At 39.1% G+C, this 23,275-nt stretch overlaps 1 protein-coding gene across 2 annotated transcripts in view; it reads right to left on the bottom strand.

Annotated features, from left to right (window-relative positions):
- Positions 1-4,046: 4,046 nt before the first annotated feature.
- The window catches only part of LOC133239776 (ADAMTS-like protein 3), a 50,581-nt gene continuing 31,352 nt past the window's right edge, over positions 4,047-23,275 (bottom strand). For both annotated transcript variants that reach the window (XR_009733958.1, XM_061404038.1), the window contains exons 4-5: positions 9,873-9,984; positions 4,047-4,433 (exon numbers count right to left, since the gene is read on the bottom strand). Coding sequence is in view for 1 of the 2 variants with exons in the window: in XM_061404038.1 (XP_061260022.1) it covers positions 4,243-4,433; positions 9,873-9,984 (303 nt within the window). In the remaining variant the exon portion in view is untranslated. The remainder of the gene's footprint in view (positions 4,434-9,872; positions 9,985-23,275) is intronic.

Raw genomic sequence — 23,275 nt, 5'->3', positions numbered from 1 at the left:
CTAGAGAAGACTCTTGAGAGTCCCCTGGACAGCAAGAATATCAAGCCAAGTCAATCCTAAAGGAAATCAACCCTGAATATTCATTGGAAGGACTTATGTTGAAACTGAAGCTCTTGGCCACCTGAGTAAAAGAACTGATTCATTGGAAAAGACCCTGATGCTGGGAAAGACTGAAGGCAAGAGGAGAAGGGGATGACAGAGAATAAGATGGTTAGATAGATCACCAACTCAATGGACTTGAGTCTAAGTAAACACTGGGAGATAGTGAAGGACAGGGGAGCCTGGGATGCTGCAGTGCACAGGGCCCCAAAGAGTCAGACACGACAGAGTGACTGAACAACAGTATCTCAGTGGCTTCCAAATAGGCTGCCTGCCTCTGGGCTTTCCAAGCATCAGTCTATCTTACCTCATTAACTTCAAATATAACACATTTACTCTCTTCAACAAAAACAGTGAAGCTTCACAGTAACTACCAGATCAAGAATACACTTCTAGGGACTCCCTTGGTGGTCCAGTGGCTGGAACTCAGCTCTCCCAATGCAGGAGGCCTAGTTTCAATCCCTCATCAGGGAACAAGATCCCATATGCCACAACTAAAGATTCCTCATGACACAACTAAAAAGAGCCCACATACCACAGGAAAGATCAAAGATCCCACATGCCTCAAGTAAGATCTGGTATAGCCAAATAAATTAATAAATATTTTAAAAAAGAACACACTTCCAGTGTCAGTTTTAGCATCTCTGTCTTAATCTTCCAATTCTTAATAACATGAGTTCCCTCTTTAATCCAGATGAATTAGGGCCTTTTCAACCTCCAGTCATTCTGTGTCATTTCTGCTTTACTCCACCATCCTGGCTTAGCCATACCTCACAGTGATGCCTTCTCTAGGTTCCTGCAGGGTTAAAGTCTGTGAATCTGAAACATGGGTTAAGCACTACAAGGACAACAAAGACTTTCCAAATAATTCTGTTTCAATGCCTGTTCCTTTCAGATGTACCATTGTTCTCAATCTTACCTGCTCTGATGCCTCCAACATTTCCCCTCATATCATCCTTCAACTGTCTTCTCAGCTCTTAAGGAGTAGGAACCATGTTCACATACAACTTCTGCATCCGCCATGTTTCCCAGTATAGTATTGGCCACAGAGCAAATAATCATTAAAGTCTGAGACTGAATTAAAAAGTGGCATGTTCTCAAATCTTGCCTGAGACCACTCCATGGCAATCCACTTGGGACAGTCGAACAGATTACAGGTTTGCATCACCTTGGGTTTGGGTGCATACATGCACTTCCATTCTTACACTTGAAGTATCTCTCCATGCATGGACTTCTACACACACACAAAGGTCCGTCTCTGAATCCTGCCTCCACAGAACACTGAACATGCAGTCCAAGGGTTGTGTTCCCAGCTCAAAAGCAAAGAAGTGAAAACACATTATTCATTTGTTGCTTGCTTCAAGTTTGCAAAGTTGATTGCAACAAGTACAGCCATAAGACTTTAATCTTAACTACTACACACACTGTGTTGTCTTAACTCCTTGGTCCTGAAAGTTATTGTCAGATGGGAGTAACATACCTGCCCCAGTGTATTATAACAAGAGGCTGTTGTGTGAAAGCATCTTCAATCTGATTCTAAAGTATAAAGCACCAGTGGACAATATTACCAGGGAATCGTACACACTCAGAGTCAGAAAGAATCATCCTAACATGTCTAGGTATAAAAGGGAATGTAAATATCTAATCAACTGCAATGTGTCAGCTCCCTCTGTAACGTACTGTGCTTAGTCACTCAGTCATGTCTGATTCTTTGCGATCCCATGGACTGTAGCCTGTCAGTCTCCTCTGTCCATGAGGATTCTCCAGGCAAGAATACTGGAGTGGGTTGCCATGCCCTCCTCCAGGGGATCTTCCCAACTCAGGGATCAAACCCAGGTCTTCCACATTGCAGGCGGATTCTTTACTGACTGAGCCACCAGGGAAGTTCCCCTCTATAATACCTAGGCATAAATGCATGCATGACATCTCCAGTGACAGAAAATATCACCTTTGAGGCAGCCTATTCCATCTAATTCTTAGAAAAATCTTATTATGTAATTAAAGTTTTTGTTCCCTTAGCTCTCTGTAAAGGGTCTAGTCTCATACATTTAAGACTACTGCTACAGATACTATGGGCTTCCCTAGTGGCTCAGACAGTAAAGAGTCTGCTTGCAGTGTGGGAGACCCAGGTTCCATCCTTGGGTCAGGAAGGTCCCCTGGAGAAGGAAATAGCAATGCACTCCAGTATTCTTGCCTGGAAAATCCCATATACTGAGGAGCCTGGTAGGCTACAGTCCATGGAGTCGCAAAGAGTTGGACATGACTGAGTGACTGCACTTTCACCTTTCACAGATACTAAAGCTCCTTGCAAACTGCTGAGAGCATATTACAGAAAGGAAAAGGAAACACGTAACTCACTGAGGGAGAGGCTGGAAGTGGTCATAGGGCATGATCTCTTTAAATCCATCGCTAGAAATGAAATCATGAGAATATAATTATTACTCAATACATTTACTCATTTGACTAGTACAGATGTCATATGACAAAAGACAGAGCTCTTTCAAATTATATTGACACTGATGGTTCTGAACCATTTCCCCCCAAATTCTCTTTCCACTTGCACACTTATGCTACCAACTCCTTAATTTTTAGGAATATCTCTGATATAAAACTTACCCAATTCTATATGAAAATGAAGGAAATGAAGCTAGTAGTATATACTCATTAAAGTAGTATATGTTCAACTCTTAATTTAGATAAACCTATTTATTCCCTTTTATCCTCTTAAATTATTGTGATAAAATATATTCATGATATTAACACACTGTCTTATTAGCAGGATCTTTAGAAAATCACTTTGTTTAACAGAATCTGTCTTTTGAAAAGATCTCTATTCATGATTGTGTACACCTGAGATTACAGGAAATGCACAGCTTTGTGATAGGAAATGAAATCCACTGAGAACACTTCCCTTTCCACTTGCACACTGTCTCAGCCAGCTGGCAGGGAGCTGGGGGATTCTGGGACTTGATAGTGTGCTGTTATTTTAGGATCCTGTTGCAAAGCCAGGAAACTTCCCCAGGCAATCCAAGTCACCAGGTACTAAGTTATGCAGCAGGATGGTTTATGCATAGCTTTTCTCCTCTGGCAGTCAAACTCTGCACTTCCTGCACTATGCATTATTTATACTGAGTTTAAGGTGAACACTTCAAAAGTTGAAATGTGGTCATCGGTAAACCAGTTTAAAAAGCTAAAATGGTGAATTATTGATATTCACAGCTGGTAGGTGGACTGCTGCTGCTGCTGCTGCTAAGTCACTTCAGTCATGTCTGACTCCGTGCGACCCCATAGATGGCAGTCCACCAGGCTCCCCCGTCCCTGGGATTCTCCAGGCAAGAATACTGGAGTCGGTTGCCATTTCTTTCTCCAATGCATGAAAATGAAAAGTGAAAAGTTAAAGTGAAGTCGCTCAGTCGTGTCCGACTCTTAACGACCCCATGGACTGCAGCCTACTAGGCTCCTCCACCCATGGGATTTTCCAGGCAAGAGTACTGGAGTCGGGTGGACTAGATGTACTTGAATGAAGAGACCTTTCATGTTGTATACACAAGACATGCTCAGAGAGGTTATGACAAAAAGTGAAAGGTCACAGCACATGGACACAGAGCCCACAAGCGCGAACCAGATGAGTGAGCAGATGAGCCTAATGCCTCTTGACCACGGTTACAAATGGTTTCACAGGTACCTGCCACCAGGGTACATTCAAGGTCATCCGCAATGGAACTGTGTTGCTTGATAAGAATGGATCAGTCACAGCTGCTGTTGATTTCTTTTTTAAAATTTTTAATTGGAGAATAATTGCTTTACAAAATTGTGATGGTTTCTGCCATCCATCAACATGAATCAGCCTGTGTCATACAGGCTCCCTGTGTCATACAGCAAATTCCCACTAGCTGTCTGTTTTACATATGGTAATGTATGTTTTCATGCCACTCTCTCAATTCATCCTACCCTTTCAACTCATTCCACCCTCTCCTTTCCTCCTTGCATCTACAAATGTCGGTGTCTCCATTGTTACCCCACAAATAGGTTCATCAGTACCATCTTTCTAGATTTCATATATATGTGTTAATATATGATATCTGTCTTTCTCCTTCTGACTTACTTCAATCTGTATAACAGGCTCCAGGTTCATACACCTCATTAGAATAGAATAGCAGAGTAATATTCCATTGTATACATGTACCAAAGAGCAGTGATACAAACCCTTGATGGGCAAGGATCCTTCGGTTTGGGTTTTGGTTTCACATTTTCAGGGTAGTAATGGCAGTAACGGTCAGGAACCACGTTCTTCAAGTGGATATCCACATATTGAGCAGAATTGAGCTGAAACCCTAAAGTGGCAGAACAGGAGTCTCTGAGTAGTGCATCCATTTGGGACTTCCTTGGCAATGAAAGTGAAAAAGAACTAAAAAGCCTCTTGATGAAAGTTAAAGAGGAGAATGAAAAAGTTGGCTTAAAGCTCAACATTCAGAAAATGAAGATCATGGCATCTGGTCCCATCACTTCATGGGAAATAGATGGGGAAACAGTGGAAACAGTGTCAGACTTTATTTTGGGGGGCTCTAAAATCACTGCAGATGGTGATTGCAGCCATGAAATTAAAAGACGCTTACTCCTTGGAAGGAAAGTTATGACCAACCTAGATAGCATATTCAAAAGCAGAGACACTACTTTGCCAACAAAGGTCCATCTAGTCAAGGCTATGGTTTTTCCAGTGGTCATGTATGGATGTGAGAGTTGAACTGTGAAGAAAGCTGAGCTCCAAAGAATTGATGCTTTTGAACTGTGGTGTTGGAGAAGACACTTGAAAGTCCCTTGGACTGCAAGGAGATCCAACCAGTCCATTCTAAAGGAGATAAGCCCTGGGTGTTCTTTGGAAGGACTAATGCTAAAGCTGAAATTCCAATACTTTGGCCACCTCATGAGAAGAGTTGACTCATTGGAAAAGACTCCGAAGCTGGGAGGGATTGGGCGCAGGAGAAGAAGGGGACGCCAGAGGATGAGATGGATGGATGGCATCACCGACTCGATGGACATGAGTTTGAGTGAATTCCGGGAGTTGGTGATGGACAGGGAGGCCTGGCGTGCTGCGATTCATGGGGTCACAGAGTCGGACACGACTGAGCAACTGAACTGAACTGACAATGTTATCGCTTGCCACACATTTTTTTCTTTCTTCCTTAAGAAACTCAACTCAGTGGTTCTCAACCCTGGTTGTATAACAAACAGAACCTTGTGGGAGCCTTTAACACATACCAGCACTCAGGTCCCCTCCTGGTCCAATGAAATCAGAAGCATTACAATTAAGAAATCAGCATTCCCACAGGTCAAAGTGGGAGGAGTGGGTCCTATCTGTTCCCATGGTCTCATTGCAACTGAAGAAATACAGCCATTCCTTTATTCCCAGGCTACCTAGAAGGTAGAAGCAGCAGATGCTGCTGCTGCTGCTGCTAAATCACTTCAGTCGTGTCCGACTCTGTGCTACCCCATAGACGGCAGCCCACCAGGCTCCCCCATCCCTGGGATTCTCCAGGCAAGAACACTGGAGTGGGTTGCCATTTCCTTCTCCAATGCATGAAAGTGAAAAGTGAAAGTGAAGTTGCTCAGTCGTGTCCGACCCTCAGCGACCCCATGGACTGCAGCCTTCCAGGCTCCTCTCTCCATGGGATTTTCCAGGCAAGAGTACTGAAGTGGGGTGTCATTGCCTTCTCCGTGTATGAAGCACACTGACAGTTAAAAAAAAAAAAAAAAGTTCAAAACTCAATTCTCTATGTTGATTGGGCATAAATTTTAACACTTTACTATCTTTCACAAATATGCTTAAAATGAGTATTTTCAGAAAGACAGTAGAGAACATACTCAGTCTTCAAATTGAACTTAAAGAGCTTGAATGATCCCATAAATCTGGAATTGATTGAACCAATATATTAAGAAGACAAATCAGAAAGATGCAGTCAAATGCATCACTGAAAATGTTTTTAAAGATTGAGAACTAGGTGTGTTGTGCATTATCACATTTATGACAGCACATCTGTGATTGGTCACCACTATGTCTTACCCCAGTTTTATCGCACAAGCATAAAGAATGAAATGATCCAACGGCAAATAATTCTCCATCTGGAGCCCAGGCTACTGAGGTAATAGGATGCTCATGAGGTTGAGAACTGTAGAAAGGACGGCTGTAACTATCCCATACCTTATATTTACAGTCTTTGCCAGCAGATAAAATTAAATCATTGACAGAGTTCCAATCTACTTTTAAAATAATGCCATCGTGAGCTTTCCACTGTAAAATTTTAGCATTTGGTTGAAGCGGTTTAATGATCAGCTGCTTGTCTGCTGTATAAAGAACCTTTTCTGAATCAGGGCCCCATGCTACCGAATACACTGGTGTTCCTTGATGAGCTAAAGTCTATCTTAGCATTTCAGTCTTTGACCATATTTTTATTTGTCCATCTTCTCCAAATGTAACTAATGCTGTTCCTTCATAATTCCATCGTCCTGCAGCAGATGCCCACTGCTTAATCAGAAGAGGGTGTCAAGCGCTTTAGCAAAAGCCCTTATGGAGAGCTAGCAGTTGCACTGAGTGCTGCTTCCAGTTTCTCAGACTCCTTTAGGTTTACAGTTACTGTGGGGAGTGAATAAGATCATGAGTGTCAAAGCTTTGTTAAAAATGTAAATCTTTAAACAAAGCCTGGGTGATATGGTACAGCAGCAGCAGAAAAGTTATGACCAACCTAGACAGCATATTAAAAAGCAAATACATTACTTTGCCAACAAAAGTCTGTCTAGTAAAAGTTGTCATTTTTCCAGTAGCCATGTATGGATGTGAGAGTTGGACTATAAAGAAAGCTGAGCACCGAAGAATTGATGCTTTTGAACTGTGGTGTTGGAGAAGACTCTTGAGAGTCAGAAAGGAGACAGAAAGGAGATCCAACCAGTCAATCCTAAAGGAAATAAGTCCTGAGTACTCATTGGAAGGACTGATGCTGAAGCTGAAACTCTAATACTTTGGCCACCTGATGCAAAGAACTGACTCATTTGAAAAGACCCTGATGCTGGGAAAGATTGAAGGTGGGAGGAGAAGGGGATGACAGAGGATGAGATGGTTGGATCGCATCACTGACTCAATGGACATGAGTCTGAGTAAACTCTGGGAGTTGGTGATGGACAGGGAGGCCTGGAGCACTGCAGTCCGTGGGGTCTCAAAGAGTCAGACACAACTGAGCGATTGAACTGAACTGAACTGACCAGCAAAAAAAAAAAAAAAAGATTTTTTAAAAAAGACTCTCAGGTTCTTCTAAGACGACTGAAACGTGTGACCAAGATTGAGAATGACTACTTGCGTTATAACTTGCATTATAACTGATTTGTGTTATACTTAGCACTTACTTTTTTAAGATTTTTGTTTTGATATGGACCATTTTATTTTTAAAGTCTATTGAATTTTCTACAGTACTGTTTCTGTTTTATGTTTTGGCTTTTTTTTTTTTTTTTATTTTTTGGCCACAAGGCATGTGGGATCTTAGTTCCCCAACCAGGGATCAAACCTGCAACACCTGCATTGGAAGGCAAAGTCCTAACCACTGGACCACCAGGGAAGTCCTGTTTTTAGCACTTATGATTAGAAAGTTATAATAGACTCCTTTGAAAATTTTTGGAGCTCATGTACAGGATAGATAGTCAGTGTCATATCTCTTTACTGTTGTAAATGGCACTGTGCAAGGCTCTTGTTTCCTTATATTTCCCCTTCTTCCATTACAATCCCCCAGAGACATCTATTTATTGGTAATGTGTTAAATATACATTCGTCTTTTGTAATGTTGTTTCATGTCTATCTGCTTTGACTAAATAAATGATAGTGTCTTAAATCAACTTCTGTTTTCTACTTTTCTCACTCAGTGTTACATTTCTGAGAAGTACCCTTGTACTGAGCTGTTGTTTCATTCTTCTGTATAACATTCCATTGCTTTCCTCATTTCCTGCCCTGGAGTACCTAGGTTACCTCTGACAACAGTGAACTTTCTAACAGGGGAAATAGAATTTTCTATACAGGGGAACAAAGCCCTCCCATCTACATCTCCCCCTGCCTCATAAGCCTTCAAAGAAGAAGGAATGAAGACTTATTCCTGATTCTATTCAATCAGTTTGTACAGTCTCTGAGGAAAGTGAACATTCCATATGGATGAGGGCTGTAAATTCAAAAAACAACTCACAAAATGATGCTTCTATTTCCTGAAAGATCTGATTTCAAGTTTCCTGTCACTACATAAGTGTCATGTTAAGTTTTTAAAAAAGGTAATTTTTCAAAACCAGAATGAGCTCTTCAAAAGAAAAAAAGAAGAAAAAGTCCAAAATTAAGTTCTCAGCCTTAGTCAACTGGTATAAAGTTCCAAAAATACATTTAAAGGCTTAATGGCTGAGAGCAATCTGATTTTATAAAACACTAGAGCTTCCTACAAGTTGTGGCTTAAATGTAAGCTGAGTGTAGAAGGACAGACTGGTATGCATTATAAAAAGCAAGGTCAAAAACTACAGGAACGAAAATCCAAATGGAGTCAATAAAATATGACTTGGGCACCAATATCTGCCAGAAAGTCTGCAACGTCAGATGGCAATGCCAGTCCGGGTACTTTCCCTGAACTAACCTCACGTGTCTCACACAGATGACTGCAGAAAAGACTGGGGAAGTCCACCCAAGTACTTGGAGACCAGCCTACTAGCCTTCCTCATTATCCCAAACTCTGAAATGCCATTTACATAAATCATGTAGATTTGATTACTAATATAATTAGATTTTGGTAATGCTTTCCTTGTGGGTTTTATGTGTGTGTATTTTCCCCAAAATAATAACAGAATGAAATTATAGCTCCTCGAGTCAAAGAAAAATTTCTTCGTTCTAAATGGAAACATATTTCTAGGAGACAAAGACCATACAGGTGTTTATAATTTGGGGAGAGAGACAATTAATTTTCCTCCTTAATTTTGTCACAGTACACAGATAACTAAAAGAGAAAGAAATAAGACAGACTGCTTTCCTACATTAAGAACAAATGTACTAAAATTCTGCCAATGTACAGAAAATGGCAGGATGTTGGGGGAACCTCCGAAAGGAGACTAACATGTTCCTTCTGTCCTCACAGACAATGCCATCTTTGGTGACGGACTCACAGCCAGGTGAGTCCCATGAAGGTTGGAATCCCGACCAGCAGGGCTGATTGTGGCTTTCCTTGAGCATTCAGATATGAGAAAACCTATTCTCCTCCAAAGAACTGAGCCAAGTGAACTAAGCTGAGTACATGTCCCTCCCAGAATGGAAAGCATCTCTTTTAACTTCAGTGTCCAAATGAAAACACATATTTAGCTGTGTGTGAAAGCTGGAAAATAAATTAAAACTAAAAAGATATTTGTTGTTTTTCTCATGGATAATTAGAATCAAAAAGAATTCTTTAGGATTAGAATTTTAAAAGACATAGAATTTGAAAGCCTCCCTATGTCTTTGCTCTTATTTTGGGGTCCATGAGACACATGCAAACATGTTTCCAGTTCTAACGGGGAAGGGGTGTTCTCTAAATCCAGTTTTCACCTGTTTTCAAGAATAAGGCAGAGGCATGTTCATTAACCCCACTGCGTCCCAGGCTGTGGAGTAAGATGCTGCGTGGTTACACGTCTCTAATTAGCACACCAACTTTAAAGTCAGCTTCAAAAACACAAACATGTCATTTTTAAATCTGAGCTCTAAATATTTAGGAACAAAGCCTGTGCCTCACCTCCTCCACATGTCACAGCGCAGGGAAAGAAGTCAGTTTGTCTCCACTGATGGCCGATCGGCTGGTAGAAGAAGAACTGGACCACGCTGTCCTTGGTCACAGTGTACCTGGTCTGGACAGAGAGAACTGTGATAACATATCTGCATGCAATGAAACAGTGCCTTCCACATCTTTCAACATGAGCTGAATACAAGTCAACTGGGTAGATAAATGCATCTATCACAACACACTCTCGTACATGAAGATTCCCAGAATGTTAAGATGTGATAGAATTTCAATTAAATTTGTCATAAACGGGATTTCAGAAGATCTTCAACCATTCTCCCTGGAGTCATTTTTCCAGGTAATTCCATGCTTGTGAATGAGTTCACAAAAATGTAGGCAGACTTTTTTTTTTTTTTAATTTATTGGCATATAGTTGCTTTATAATGTTGTTAGTTTCTACCATACAGCAAAGTAAATCAGCCATTTGTATGCATATATCCCCTGTTTTGGAATTCTTTCCCATTTAGGTCATCACAGAGAACTGAGTACAGTTCTCTGTGCTATATAGTAAGTTCCTATTAGTTATCTATTTTATACATCAGATCAGATCAGTCACTCAGTCATGTCTGACTCTTTGCAACCCCATGAATCACAGCATGCCAGGCCTCCCTGTCCATCACCAACTCCCGGAGTTCACTCAGACTCACGTCCGTCGAGTCACTGATTCCATCCAGCCATCTCATCTCTGTCGTCCCCTTCTCCTCCTGCCCCCAATCCCTCCCAGCATCAGAGTCTTTTCCAATGAGTCAACTCTTCGCATGAGGTGACCAAAGTACTGGAGTTTCAGCTTTAGCATCATTCCTTCCAAAGAAATCCCAGGGCTGATCTCTTTCAGAATGGACTGGTTGGATCTCCTTGCAGTCCAAGGGACTCTCAAGAGTCTTCTGCAACACCACACTTCAAAAGCATCAATTCTTCGGCGCTCAGCCTTCTTCACAGTCCAACTCTCACATCCATACATGACCACAGGAAAAACCATAGCCTTGATTAGATGGATCTTTGTTGGCAAAGTAATGTCTCTGCTTTTGAATATGCTATCTAGGTTGGTCATAACTTTCCCTCCAAGGAGTAAGTGTCTTTTAATTTCATGGCTGCAGCCACCATCTGTAGTGATTTTGGAGCCCAGAAAAATAAAGTCTGACACTGTTTCCACTGTTTCCCCATCTATTTCCCATGAAGTGGTGGGACCGGATGCCATGATCTTTGTTTTCTGAATATTGAGCTTTAAGCCAACTTTTTCACTCTCTACTTTCACTTTCATCAAGAGGCTTTTGAGTTCCTCTTCACTTTCTGCCATAAGGGTGGTGTCATCTGCATATCTGAGGTTATTGATATTTCTCCTGGCAATCTTGATTCCAGCTTGTGTTTCTTACAGTCCAGCGTTTCTCATGATGTACTCTGCATATAAGTTAAATAAACAGGGTGACAATATACAGCCTTGACGAACTCCTTTTCCTATTTGGAACCAGTCTGTTGTTCCATGTCCAGTTCTAACTGTTGCTTCCTGACCTGCATACAAATTTCTGAAGAGGGAGATCAGGTGGTCTGGTATTCCCATCTCTTTCAGAATTTTCCACAGTTTATTGTGATCCACACAGTCAAAGGCTTTGGCATAGTCAATAAAGCAGAAAGAGATGTTTTTCTGGAACTCTCTTGCTTTTCCTATGATCCAGCAGATGTTGGCAATTTGATCTCTGGTTCCTCTGACTTTTCTAAAACCAGCTTGAACATCAGGAAGTTCATGGTTCACATATTGCTGAAGCCTGGCTTGGAGAATTTTGAGCATTACTTTACTAGCCTGTGAGATGAGTGCAATTGTACGGTACTTTGAGCATTCTTTGTCATTGTCTTTCTTTGGGATTGGAACGAAAACTGACCTTTTCCAGTCCTGTGGCCACTGCTGAGTTTTCCAAATTTGCTGGCATATTGAGTGCAGCACTTTCACAGCATCATCTTTCAGGATTTGGAATAGCTCAACTGGAATTCCATCACCTCCACTAGCTTTGTTCGTAGTGATGCTTCCTAAGGCCCACTTGACTTCACATTCCAGGATGTCTGGCTCTAGGTGAGTGATCACACCATCGTGATTATCTGGGTTGTGAAGATCTTTTTTGTACAGGTCTTCTGTGTATTCTTGCCATCTCTTCTTAATATCTTCTGCTTCTGTTAGGTCCATACCATTTCTGTCCTTTATCGAGCTCATCTTTGCATGAAATGTTCCTTTGGTATCTCTGATTTTCTTTAAGAGATCCCTAGTCTTTCCCATTCTGTTGTTTTCCTCTATTTCTTTGCATTGATCGCTGAAGAAGGCTTTCTTATCTCTTCTTGCTATTCTTTGGAACTCTGCATTCAGATGTTTATATCTTTTCTTTTCTCCTTTGCTTTTCGCTTCTCTTCTTTTCACAGCTATTTGTAAGGCCTCCCCAGACAGCCATTTTGCTTTTTTGCATTTCTTTTCCATGGGGATGGTCTTGATCCCTGTCTCCTGTACAATGTCATGAACCTCATTCCATAGTTCATCAGGCACTCTATCTATCAGATCTAGGCCCTTCAATCTATTTCTCACTTCCACTGTATAATCATAAGGGATTTGATTCAGGTCATACCTGAATGGTCTACTGGTTTTCCCTACTTTCTTCAATCTGAGTCTGAATTTGGCAATAAGGAGTTCATGGTCTGAGCCACAGTCAGCTCCTGGTCTTGTTTTTGCTGACTGTATAGAGCTTCTCCATCTTTGGCTGCAAAGAATATAATCAATCTGATTTCAGTGTTGACCATCTGGTGATGTCCATGTATAGAGTCTTCTCTTGTGTTGTTGGAAGAGGGTGTTTGTTATGACCAGTGCATTTTCTTGGCAAAACTCTATTAGTCTTTGCCCTGCTTCATTCCGTATTCCAAGGCCAAATTTGCCTGTTACTCCAGGTGTTTCTTGACTTCCTACTTTTGCATTCCAGTCCCCTATAATGAAAAAGACATCTTTTTTGGGTGTTAGTTCTAAAAGGTCTTATAGGTCTTCATAGAACCGTTCAACTTCAGCTTCTTCAGTGTTACTGGTTGGGGCATAGACTTGCATTACTGTGATATTGAATGGTTTGCCTTGGAAACGAACAGAGATCATTCTGTCATTTTTGAGATTGCATCCAAGTACTGCATTTCGGACTCTTTTGTTGACCATGATGGCCACTCCATTTCTTCTGAGGGATTCCTGCCCACAGTAGTAGATATAATGGTCATCTGAGTTAAATTCACCCATTCCAGTCCATTTCAGTTCACTGATTCCCAGAATGTTGACATTCACTCTTGCCATCTCTTGTTTGACCACTTCCAATTTGCCTTGATTCATGGACCTGACATTCCAGGTTCCTATGCAATATTGCTCTTTACAGCATCGGACCTTGCTTCTATCACCAGTCACATCCACAGCTGGGTATTGTCTTTGCTTTGGCTCCATCCCTTCATTCTTTCTGGAGTTATTTCTCCACTGATCTCCAGTAGCATATTGGGCACCTACTGACCTGGGGAGTTTCTCTTTCAGTGTCCTATCATTTTGCCTTTTCATACTGTTCATGGGGTTTTCAAGGCAAGAATACTGAAGTGGTTTGCCATTCCCTTCTCCAGTGGACCACATTCTGTCAAGTGTCAACCCCAGTCTTGCAATTCATCCCACCTCCTCTTCCCTGCTTGGTATCTATAAGTATGTTCTCTACGTCCATGTATTCCTTCTTTGCAAATAAGTTCATCTGTAGCAATTTTTTCAGAGTTTTTAGTTTGTTTAACATTTTTTCTTCCTCATACCTATGATTTTAATTTCTATGAGAACAGGAACTGAGATGTAATCTGGGTTTGCTTACAACATGGCACATAATTAGGAATCTTACATTTTTAGTAACAACATCCCTAAGCATCTTTTAGCAGATCCTTCTGAAAACACAATTACAGAAACTCAAAACATACACAAATCCACAGTGTTTGCACATGAGCCTTTCTGCATCTAGTTAACAGAGAGAAGGTGCACCGCTGAGTGTGAGAAGGCACTTTCAGGTTATTTTATTTCAGCAAGTCCTCTCCCTTCTTTCTTTTCTTCTCTACTGATTGAACAAATAAGTGAATTGAGGAAAAGTCTGGAATGCAACACAAAGAGAAAAATAGAGGGAAAACAAAGATTAAGCTTGTGGGCAACAGAACCAGAAATGCCAGTATTACATGGAGTTAAAGAGAAAGAACAGAGGGACTTCCCTGGTGGTCTAGTGATTAAGACTCTGTGCTTCCACTGCAAGGGGTGCAGGTTTGATCCCAGGTCAGGGAACTAAGATCCCATGAGCTGTGCAATGTGGGAAAGACAGAGTGCTCAGTCTAAAAATATTCATAAAGTTCTGAGCAGACATAAAAAATGCAACAACAAGGACAAAGAGAAATTCTAAAAGTTATCAGAAAAAAGATGATTCCCTACAAAGGAGTGAGAATCAGAATGGCATCATATTTCTCATAGGCAATAATGGATACAAGAAAACAAACACCTTTAACATGATAAGGGCCAATAGTTTTTAATCTAGAATTCTACAACCAAATTATTCACTACCAATCAATGATCAGTTGTCAACTTATAAACAATCTAAGATCAAATTAACAGTCAGTAATCAGTGAAATGAAGTTTTTCTCAGAGACAAAATTACAGAAACTTGACCAAAGACTAGAAAAATAAACTACTTAAGGGTATACTGAAAAAAGAACTAATATAAATGCATGAGAAAGTAATGAGATGCAGGAAGCAGTAATGATGAAATGATCAGTAAAACTTATTAGTAAATATAAATAAGAATTGACTGAAAGAAAGAAAAACACCAATACAGTATACTAACGCATATATATGGAATTTAGAAACATGGTAACAGTAACCCTGTATACGAGACAGCAAAAGAGACACTGATGTATAGAACAGTCTTTTGGACTCTGTGGGAGAGGGAGAGGGTGGGATGATTTGGGAGAATGGCATTGAAACATATATAATATCATATATGAAATGAGTCTCCAGTCCAGGTTCGATGCACAATACTGGATGCTTGGGGCTGGTGCACTCGGATGACCCAGAGGGATGGTACAGGGAGGGAGGAGGGAAGAGGGTTCAGGATGGGGAACACGTGTATACTTGTGGTAGATTCATGTTGATATATGGCAAAACCAATACAATATTGTAGAGTTAAAAAATAAAATAAAATTTAAAGAAAAAGAATTGACTGAAAAAGAACAGTGTGTTGTACTTACTTATAAAACAGAAAAAAAGGTGTAAAATTATCAAATGAAAAATTCCAGACAGGAGATGTGTGTGGAAGAAGGGAGAGTTAAAGGGATGGGATGAGGTTACAGAGGCAGAAAAGACTTCTAAGGAATTGAAGAAGTTAAGAGTTTTTTTAGATTCACGAAGTACCATGAAGCTCAAGCAGAAGAAAGTCACTAATTACACCATAGTTAAATTGATGAAAAACCAAGAGAAAATGGTTGAAAACAGACAAATAAGACACATTACCTTCTAAGGGACAAAAATAAGTCTGACAGCTGATGTCTCAACAGAATAAATGGAAGCCAGGAGATAGTGGAGAGATATCTTCAAGAAAGTTTCACAATGACAAAAAGGTCAAGTCACTACAAGAGCGAATGATTCTAAAAGTTAGTGTACCTAAACACCAAGCTTCAAAATACATAATTCACAAGTGGACAGACCTCCACAGTCATAGTGGTAGTTTTACCAGGTGTCACGTGGTAACAGAATAAGGAGATAAAATTCAGTAAGGCTATAATTTTGAATAAAACCATTAATAAACATGACCTAATTAATATATGTAGAACACTGTGCCCAACAACAGAAGACTACATATCATACTCTTCCAAAATTTACCACAAATTGTTTTCACAAATTTCAAAACATTGAAATGATATAATGTTCTCTGACTACAGTAGAATTAAGATATAAAATGATGTGATTTCTTGAAAATTCTGACATACTTGGACACTACACTTGTAAATATACTATAAGTCAAATAATATATCACTATGAAAATTATAATACAATTTAACTGAATGATGAAGGAAAAGATTTCATATTAAGCTTTGTGGAATGAAATTTAAGGCATGCTTTGAGAGAAATTTATAGAGTTAAAATTGTATGTTATGGAAAAATTGGATGAAAAATAACTGATCTAACCATCCATTTCAAAAAGTTGGAAAAAGAAAAGCATATTGAATCCAGAGAAAGTACAGAGATGGTAATAATAAAGACAAGAGCAGACATTAATGATATGAGAATGAAATTACATATTAGTGCCTTATAAAGCCAAACAGTGCTTCTCTGAAAAGTTTAACAAAATTGATAGCCCTCCAACATGAACAATTAAAGGAAAAAAACAAAAATAGGGACAAATAATGAATATTAGGAATGAGACTCACCACAGATTCTCTACATAATGGAAGAAATAAGACAATACTATAAAAAAAAATCTATGTCAATAACTTTCAAAAAGCTAGTTGAAATAGACAGGTTCCTTGAAACAAAACTGACACATAAGGAAATCAAACATCTAATTAATTAGATAACAGCAAACTTGCACAAACTGTTACAGAATAGAGGAAGTATTTCTCAATGTATTTTGTAAAGCTAGCATAAAATTAACACCAAGATCTGACAAAGACATTACAAGGAAAAAACTCACCTCTCCTGGACATAAATACCAAAAAATAATCATAAATAAAAATAATTTAAAATCATAACTAGTAATATATAAAAGGGTAACCCTTTTTTTAATGATAAAATAACAAATACTTGTAAGTAAATACTGACAATAAATTCTAATAAAAAATAATGTCCAATAAAGTTTATTATGGGAAGGTAAGATCAGTTTAACATCCCCAAATCAATGTAGTTCACTATATTAAAAGGAAAGAAAGAAAAAAACATAATCATTACTTCTATTGAACATTGTACTAAATGTCCTAAGTAATGCAAGAAAGCTCCAATACTTGCCACCTGATGCGAAGAGCCAACTCATTGGAAAAGAACCTGATACTGGGAAAGACTGAGGGCAGGAGGTAAAGAGGGTGGCAGAGGATGAGATGGTTAGATAGCATCACTGACTCAGTGGACATGAATCTCAGCAAACTTCACGAAATAGGGAAGGACAGGGAAGCCTGGCATGCTGCATGCAGTCATGGGGTCTCAAAGAGTAGGACATGACTTAGAGAGTGAGCAATAACAACAATGCAAGAAAATTTCTTTAAAGTACACAACAATTGGAAAAGAAGAAACAAAACTCATTATTTGTGGGTGTCATAATTGTGCATGTACATACTCCAAAGATTTCACAAACTATTGGTATTAACATGTGAATGCAATGAAAATATAATGTCAGTATACAGAAACCAATTAGATTTTCATTCTCCAGCAGAAAACAAATAGAAAAAATTTTAAAACATTTACAATAGCATCAAAATAATAATCAAATATTTGGAATTTCATTAAAGATATGCAAAACATACACACTGAAAATTATAACCATTATTGAGAAGACAAAAGAACTAAATAAAGGGATGAATATACCATATTTATGGACTGGAAGACAATATAGGAAGGTGAATTTTCTCCAAATTGACCTACAGATTCAAAGCAATTCAAATAAAAATCAGCAGAATAAAAATTTAGGAGCATATTTCAAAGTTAACATGGAAAGGGAAGGAGGCAAGAATATTAAAGATAATCTTCAAGAACAAAGCTGAAGAAATTACACTGCCGGATATTGACTTGTTCTAATGTTACAGTAATTAAGTCACAATGGTATTGCTGCATAGAGATGAATAGGTCAGAAGAGAGTGTAAAAATCGAGCCCCACATATATAGTTTGGAATTTAAGATAGATATGGAAAGGATTGTCTTTTCCACCTAATGGTTTTGGCTCAACTGGATAGTCATGGGGGAAAAGATACTGATTCTACTTCACCCACAAGTATCAATTCTAGTTGTATTATAGCTCTCAGTGTGAAAGGTAAAATAGTAATGTTTCTAGACAAAAATATACAAGAATATTTTTATGATCCAGAATAAAGCAAAGATTTTCTAGCCAGGATACAAATAGCTTACACATAAAGTTTAAAATTAACAACCTATAGCACAACAAAATTAAGAATTTCTGTATGGGGACTGGTAGCCATAAATACATTTAATGGAGAAAAAAGTTGAAAATGAATTAAGAATTTAACTCTAGAAATTAGAAATACAATACCAAGATAAAACCCATGTAAAGAGAAAAGAAACAAAAACTAAAATGTACATGAATAGAATTCTTTATAAACTCTGAGAGTTAACAAGACTAAAGTCTAGTTCTTAGATACCTCAGAGACAAGCCTTTGGATGGTTTGAACAAACAAAAATTAGACAAGGAACCAGAGAACACATTTAGGAATGAAAGAGACATAGGTACAGGTGAGTTTTTTGTGTTGCTGTTTTGTTTTGTTTTAGTGATAAAGGAAGGTTATGATTACATTTCAAAAGTTAAATTTGAAAAATTAGATGAATTGGACACTTTTTAAGAAATAATAAATTGCAAATGTTTCTACCTCTGTGATTCACGGCACACGTTTAAAATGAGATGGAATTCTGGCTGAGAGGAATGATGAGATAGGTAGATTTTATTTTCTGTTAGACACTGAACTCTATCCCCCACAAAAAGTTATATTGAAGTTCAAACTCACAGAACCTCAGAAATGATCTTATTTGGAAATAGGGTTTTTGCAGGTCTAGTCAAGCTAAGATGAGGTCATTAGGATGGGCCCAACCCAGTGTGACTGGTGTCCTTATGTTACCGACCAGGGTTCTTGGCCTCCTTGATCAATAGAAATTGATCAGAGGCCAGATAATAAATTCAGGTGAGAATTTGTTGCAGCTCCTTCTGCAGTGCTGGGAGAGAGAACAAACAACAGATTCCCTTGCGCCCTGAGGGGGCGAGAAGCAATCCTTAAATGGGGTGAGGGTAGGGGTGTGTTCAGGGGGTCAGACTGGAGGGGTGACTTAGGTGGTTTGTCCACCCCTTAGGTAGTGGCATGTGCAGGGGGCATGCTCAGTACTCTGCCTTGTTCCCAACACCCAGTTTTGTTCCTGACACCCAGTTTTGCTCCAGGCTCTTCAAAAGTGGCAGTTGGGCTTTTCAGTCTCTTTGGATCTTTTGTCCAGAATCTGCCCCAACTGTGCATGCACACAGTTATTTTTAGCCCCATGTAATTTATTTGTATTTTGTCACATGAGAGGTGTGTCCAGGTGCAATCATTGCAGTGAAAGGTCCCAGGTCCCAGCCTGTCTCACTTATATAAAGTGAGACATTTGGGCACAGATGTGGACATGGACAGAGGGAAAGTGGTGTAAAGAAAAGGTAGGAAAGCTGAGGATTCAAGAAGCGAAGATAGTGTTTTGCCTATGTTCTCCTCTAGGAGTTTTATAGTTTCTGGTCTTACGTTGAGATCTTTAACCCATTTTGAGTTTATTTTTGTGTATGGTGTTAGAAAGTGGTCTAGTTTCATTCTTTTACAAGTGGTTGACCAGTTTTCCCAGCACCACTTGTTAAAGAGATTGTCTTTAATCCATTGTATATTTTGCCTCCTTTGTCAAAGATAAGGTGTTCATATGTGCGTGGATTTATCTCTGGGCTTTCTATTTTGTTCCATTGATCTATATTTCTGTCTTTGTGCCAGTACCATACTGTCTTGATAACTGTGGCTTTGTAGTAGAGCCTGAAGTCAGGTAGGTTGATTCCTCCAGTTCCATTCTTCTTTCTCAAGATAGCTTTGGCTATTCGAGGTTTTTTGTATTTCCATGCAAATTGTGAAATTATTTGTTCTAGCTCTGTGAAGAATACTGTTGGTAGCTTGATAGGGATTGCATTGAATCTATAAATTGCTTTGGGTAGTATACTCATTTTCACTATATTGATTCTTCCAATCCATGAACATGGTATATTTCTCCATCTATTAGTGTCCTCTTTGATTTCTTTCACCAGTGTTTTATAGTTTTCTATATATAGGTCTTTAGTTTCTTTAGGTAGATATATCCCTAAGTATTTTATTCTTTCCGTTGCAATGGTGAACGGAATTGTTTCCTTAATTTCTTTCTGTTTTCTCATTATTAGTGTATAGGAATGCAAGGGATTTCTGTGTGTTGATTTTATATCCTGCAACTTTATTATAATCATTGATTAGTTCTAGTAATTTTCTGGTGGAGTCTTTAGGGTTTTCTATGTAGAGGATCATGTCATCTGCAAATAGTGAGAGTTTTACTTCTTCTTTTCCAATTTGGATTCCTTTTATTTCTTTTTCTGCTCTGATTGCTGTGGCCAAAACTTCTAAAACTATGTTGAATAGTAATGGTGAAAGTGGGCACCCTTGTCTTGTTCCTGACTTTAGAGGAAATGCTTTCAATTTTTCACCATTGAGGATAATGTTTGCTGTGGGTTTGTCATATATAGCTTTTAAGAACATAGGCAAAACACTCTCCGACATACATCACAGCAGGATCCTCTATGACCCACCTCCCAGAATATTGGAAATAAAAGCAAAAATAAACAAATGGGACCTAATTAAACTTAAAAGCTTCTGCACAACAAAGGAAACTATTAGCAAGCTGAAAAGGCAGCCTTCAGAATGGGAGAAAATAATAGCAAATGAAGCAACTGACAAACAACTAATCTCAAAAATATACAAGCAACTCCTACAGCTCAACTCCAGAAAAATAAATGACCCAATCAAAAAATGGGCCAAAGAACTAAATAGACATTTCTCCAAAGAAGACATACAGATGGCTAACAAATGCATGAAAAGATGCTCCACAGCACTCATTATCAGAGAAATGCAAATCAAAACCACTATGAGGTACCATTTCATGCCAGTCAGAATGGCTGTGATCCAAAAGTCAACAAGCAATAAATGCCGGAGAGAGTATGGAGAAAAGGGAACCCTCTTACACTGTTGGTGGGAATGCAAACTAGTACAGCCACTATGGAGAACAGTGTGGAGATTCCTTAAAAAGCTGGAAATAGAACTGCCTTATGATCCAGCAATCCCACTGCTGGGCATACACACTGAGGAAACCAGAATTGAAAGAGACACATGTACCCCAATGTTCATCGCAGCACTGTTTATAATAGCCAGGACATGGAAGCAACCTAGATGCCCATCAGCAGATGAATGGATAAAGAAAGCTGTGGTACATATACACAATGGAGTATTACTCAGCCATTAAAAAGAATACATTTGAATCAGTTCTAATGAGATGGATGAAACTGGAACCTATTATACAGAGTGAAGTAATCCAGAAAGAAAAACACCAATACAGTATACTAACGCATATATATGGAATTTAGAAAGATGGTAACAATAACCCTGTGTACGAGACAGCAAAAGAGACACTGATGTATAGATCAGTCTTATGGACTCTGTAGGAGAGGGAGAGGGTGGGGAGATTTGGGAGAATGGCATTGAAACATGTGTAATATCATGTATGAAACGAGTCACCAGTCCAGGTTGGATGCATGATACTGGATGCTTGGGGCTGGTGCACTGGGACGACCCAGAGGGATGGTATGGGGAGGGAGGAGGGAGGAGGGTTCAGGATGGGGAACACAGGTATACCTGTGGCAGATTCATTTCGATATTTGGCAAAACTAATACAATATTGTAAAGTTTAAAAATAAAATTAAAAAAAAAAAAGAAGTGAAGAGAGAGGCATGAACAGATTCTCTCTCATATCCCTTTCAAGGATCAGTCCTGCCCACATCTTCATTTTGGACTTCTAGCCTCCAAAACTGTGAGACCAATAAACATATTGTTTAAGCCACCCAGTTTACTGTTCTTTGTTACCGTAGGTTCAGGAAGTGAATGCATGCACCGACTCTGAAAACTGTTCTGCTGTGTTTTGAAACACCTGTGGACATGGGAATTTAGCCACCATCCACACCACACTGCAAGGCTAAAATCTTCTCTTTGAGAGAGAGGAAAACAGTTTCAAACCCTCTCATCCCTGGGAAAGTTAGATATGCTGCCATAACTCCCCAGAAAGAAAAAAGAGACCCTGTAAGTAGGAAACATACACAGTATCCAGAGCTGTGGTTGGAGGAAACCAGAGACAGAGGCTTGCCCAGCTGAAAACCAACATGAATGTACTTAGCGCCACCGGGCTGAACAGTGAAACATGGTGAAATAAAAACATTTTTCATTTTACCACAATAAAAAACATTAAAAACAGAAATCAGAAAATATTTTTCTATAGAAATACAAAATATCCAAATAAAAGAAAGCAGATAGACAACTAACATAAAAAGGAAGTTTTCAGACTATTAGAAAAACTTTTTTTTTTTTTCCCTTGAAGAGGGACATACTTTTTAAAGAGGGGAAAAGCCACCAGCAATCTTTATTAAAATAGTTAACCATGGAAACAGATACCTTTCTCAAAGCCACTTATGTTTATTTCACTAGATTATTCTCATATACATATACTGAAAGCAGATATTCACAAACATCTACTTACAGATACTTAGTAAATTCTTACCGAAAGGATAGCGCCTCAGGGTCCAACCAGCAAAGCACACAGCATCAGCTACAGGCTCGAGACTCTCTACTGCTACGTGGTGGCCACATACGCATATTGCAGAAGCAAAATAAGAATATCTCAGGGGCTTATACAAAAATACTGTGACTCAGTAACAGAGTGACAAGAGTCATCCACTAGAAATAGATCATTCAGGAAAATAAGGATACTTAGTGAGAAATCCACTGGGAAGAAGAAAAAGTGCACTTTTTAAAGAAAGGTCCAATCATGAAAATACAGCTTCTGAAAAAGTAGAAAAAAAGAAATTCCATCTCATTGGTGCAGTGAGTTGCCAGATTTCTGAATCAGCACAATAGCCACAAAATAATCCAGAATCTCATGGATGCCTTCATATTTTACTCACCACATCAGAATGTAGTTGTTTTCAACCTTCCATTTATTAAAAGTCCATGTTGTTGCTGTTGTTCAGTTGCTAAGGTACGTCTGACACTTTGTGACTCAATGGAAGCAACGCAACAGGCTTCCTGGTCCTTCACTATCTCCTGGAGATAGCGGAGACATTCATGAAATGAGGTATAATCTAGGAACTGTATGCAAAGGGTGCCTTTGTATTTCAGTGCACCCAGGACTGAGCGAAATTATTAACAGCACTCTATGGGGTAGAGCTGATGGAGGTGATGGAATTCTAGCTGAGCTCTTTCAAATCCAAAAAGATGATGCAGTGAAAGTGCTGCACTCAATATGCCAGCAAATTTGGAAAACTCAGCAGTGGCCACAGGAC

The sequence above is a fragment of the Bos javanicus genome, chromosome 27, assembly GCF_032452875.1.
Source record: "Bos javanicus breed banteng chromosome 27, ARS-OSU_banteng_1.0, whole genome shotgun sequence".
Classification (NCBI taxonomy): Eukaryota; Metazoa; Chordata; class Mammalia; order Artiodactyla; family Bovidae; genus Bos; species Bos javanicus.
This window is presented reverse-complemented; position numbering and strand designations above follow the sequence as displayed.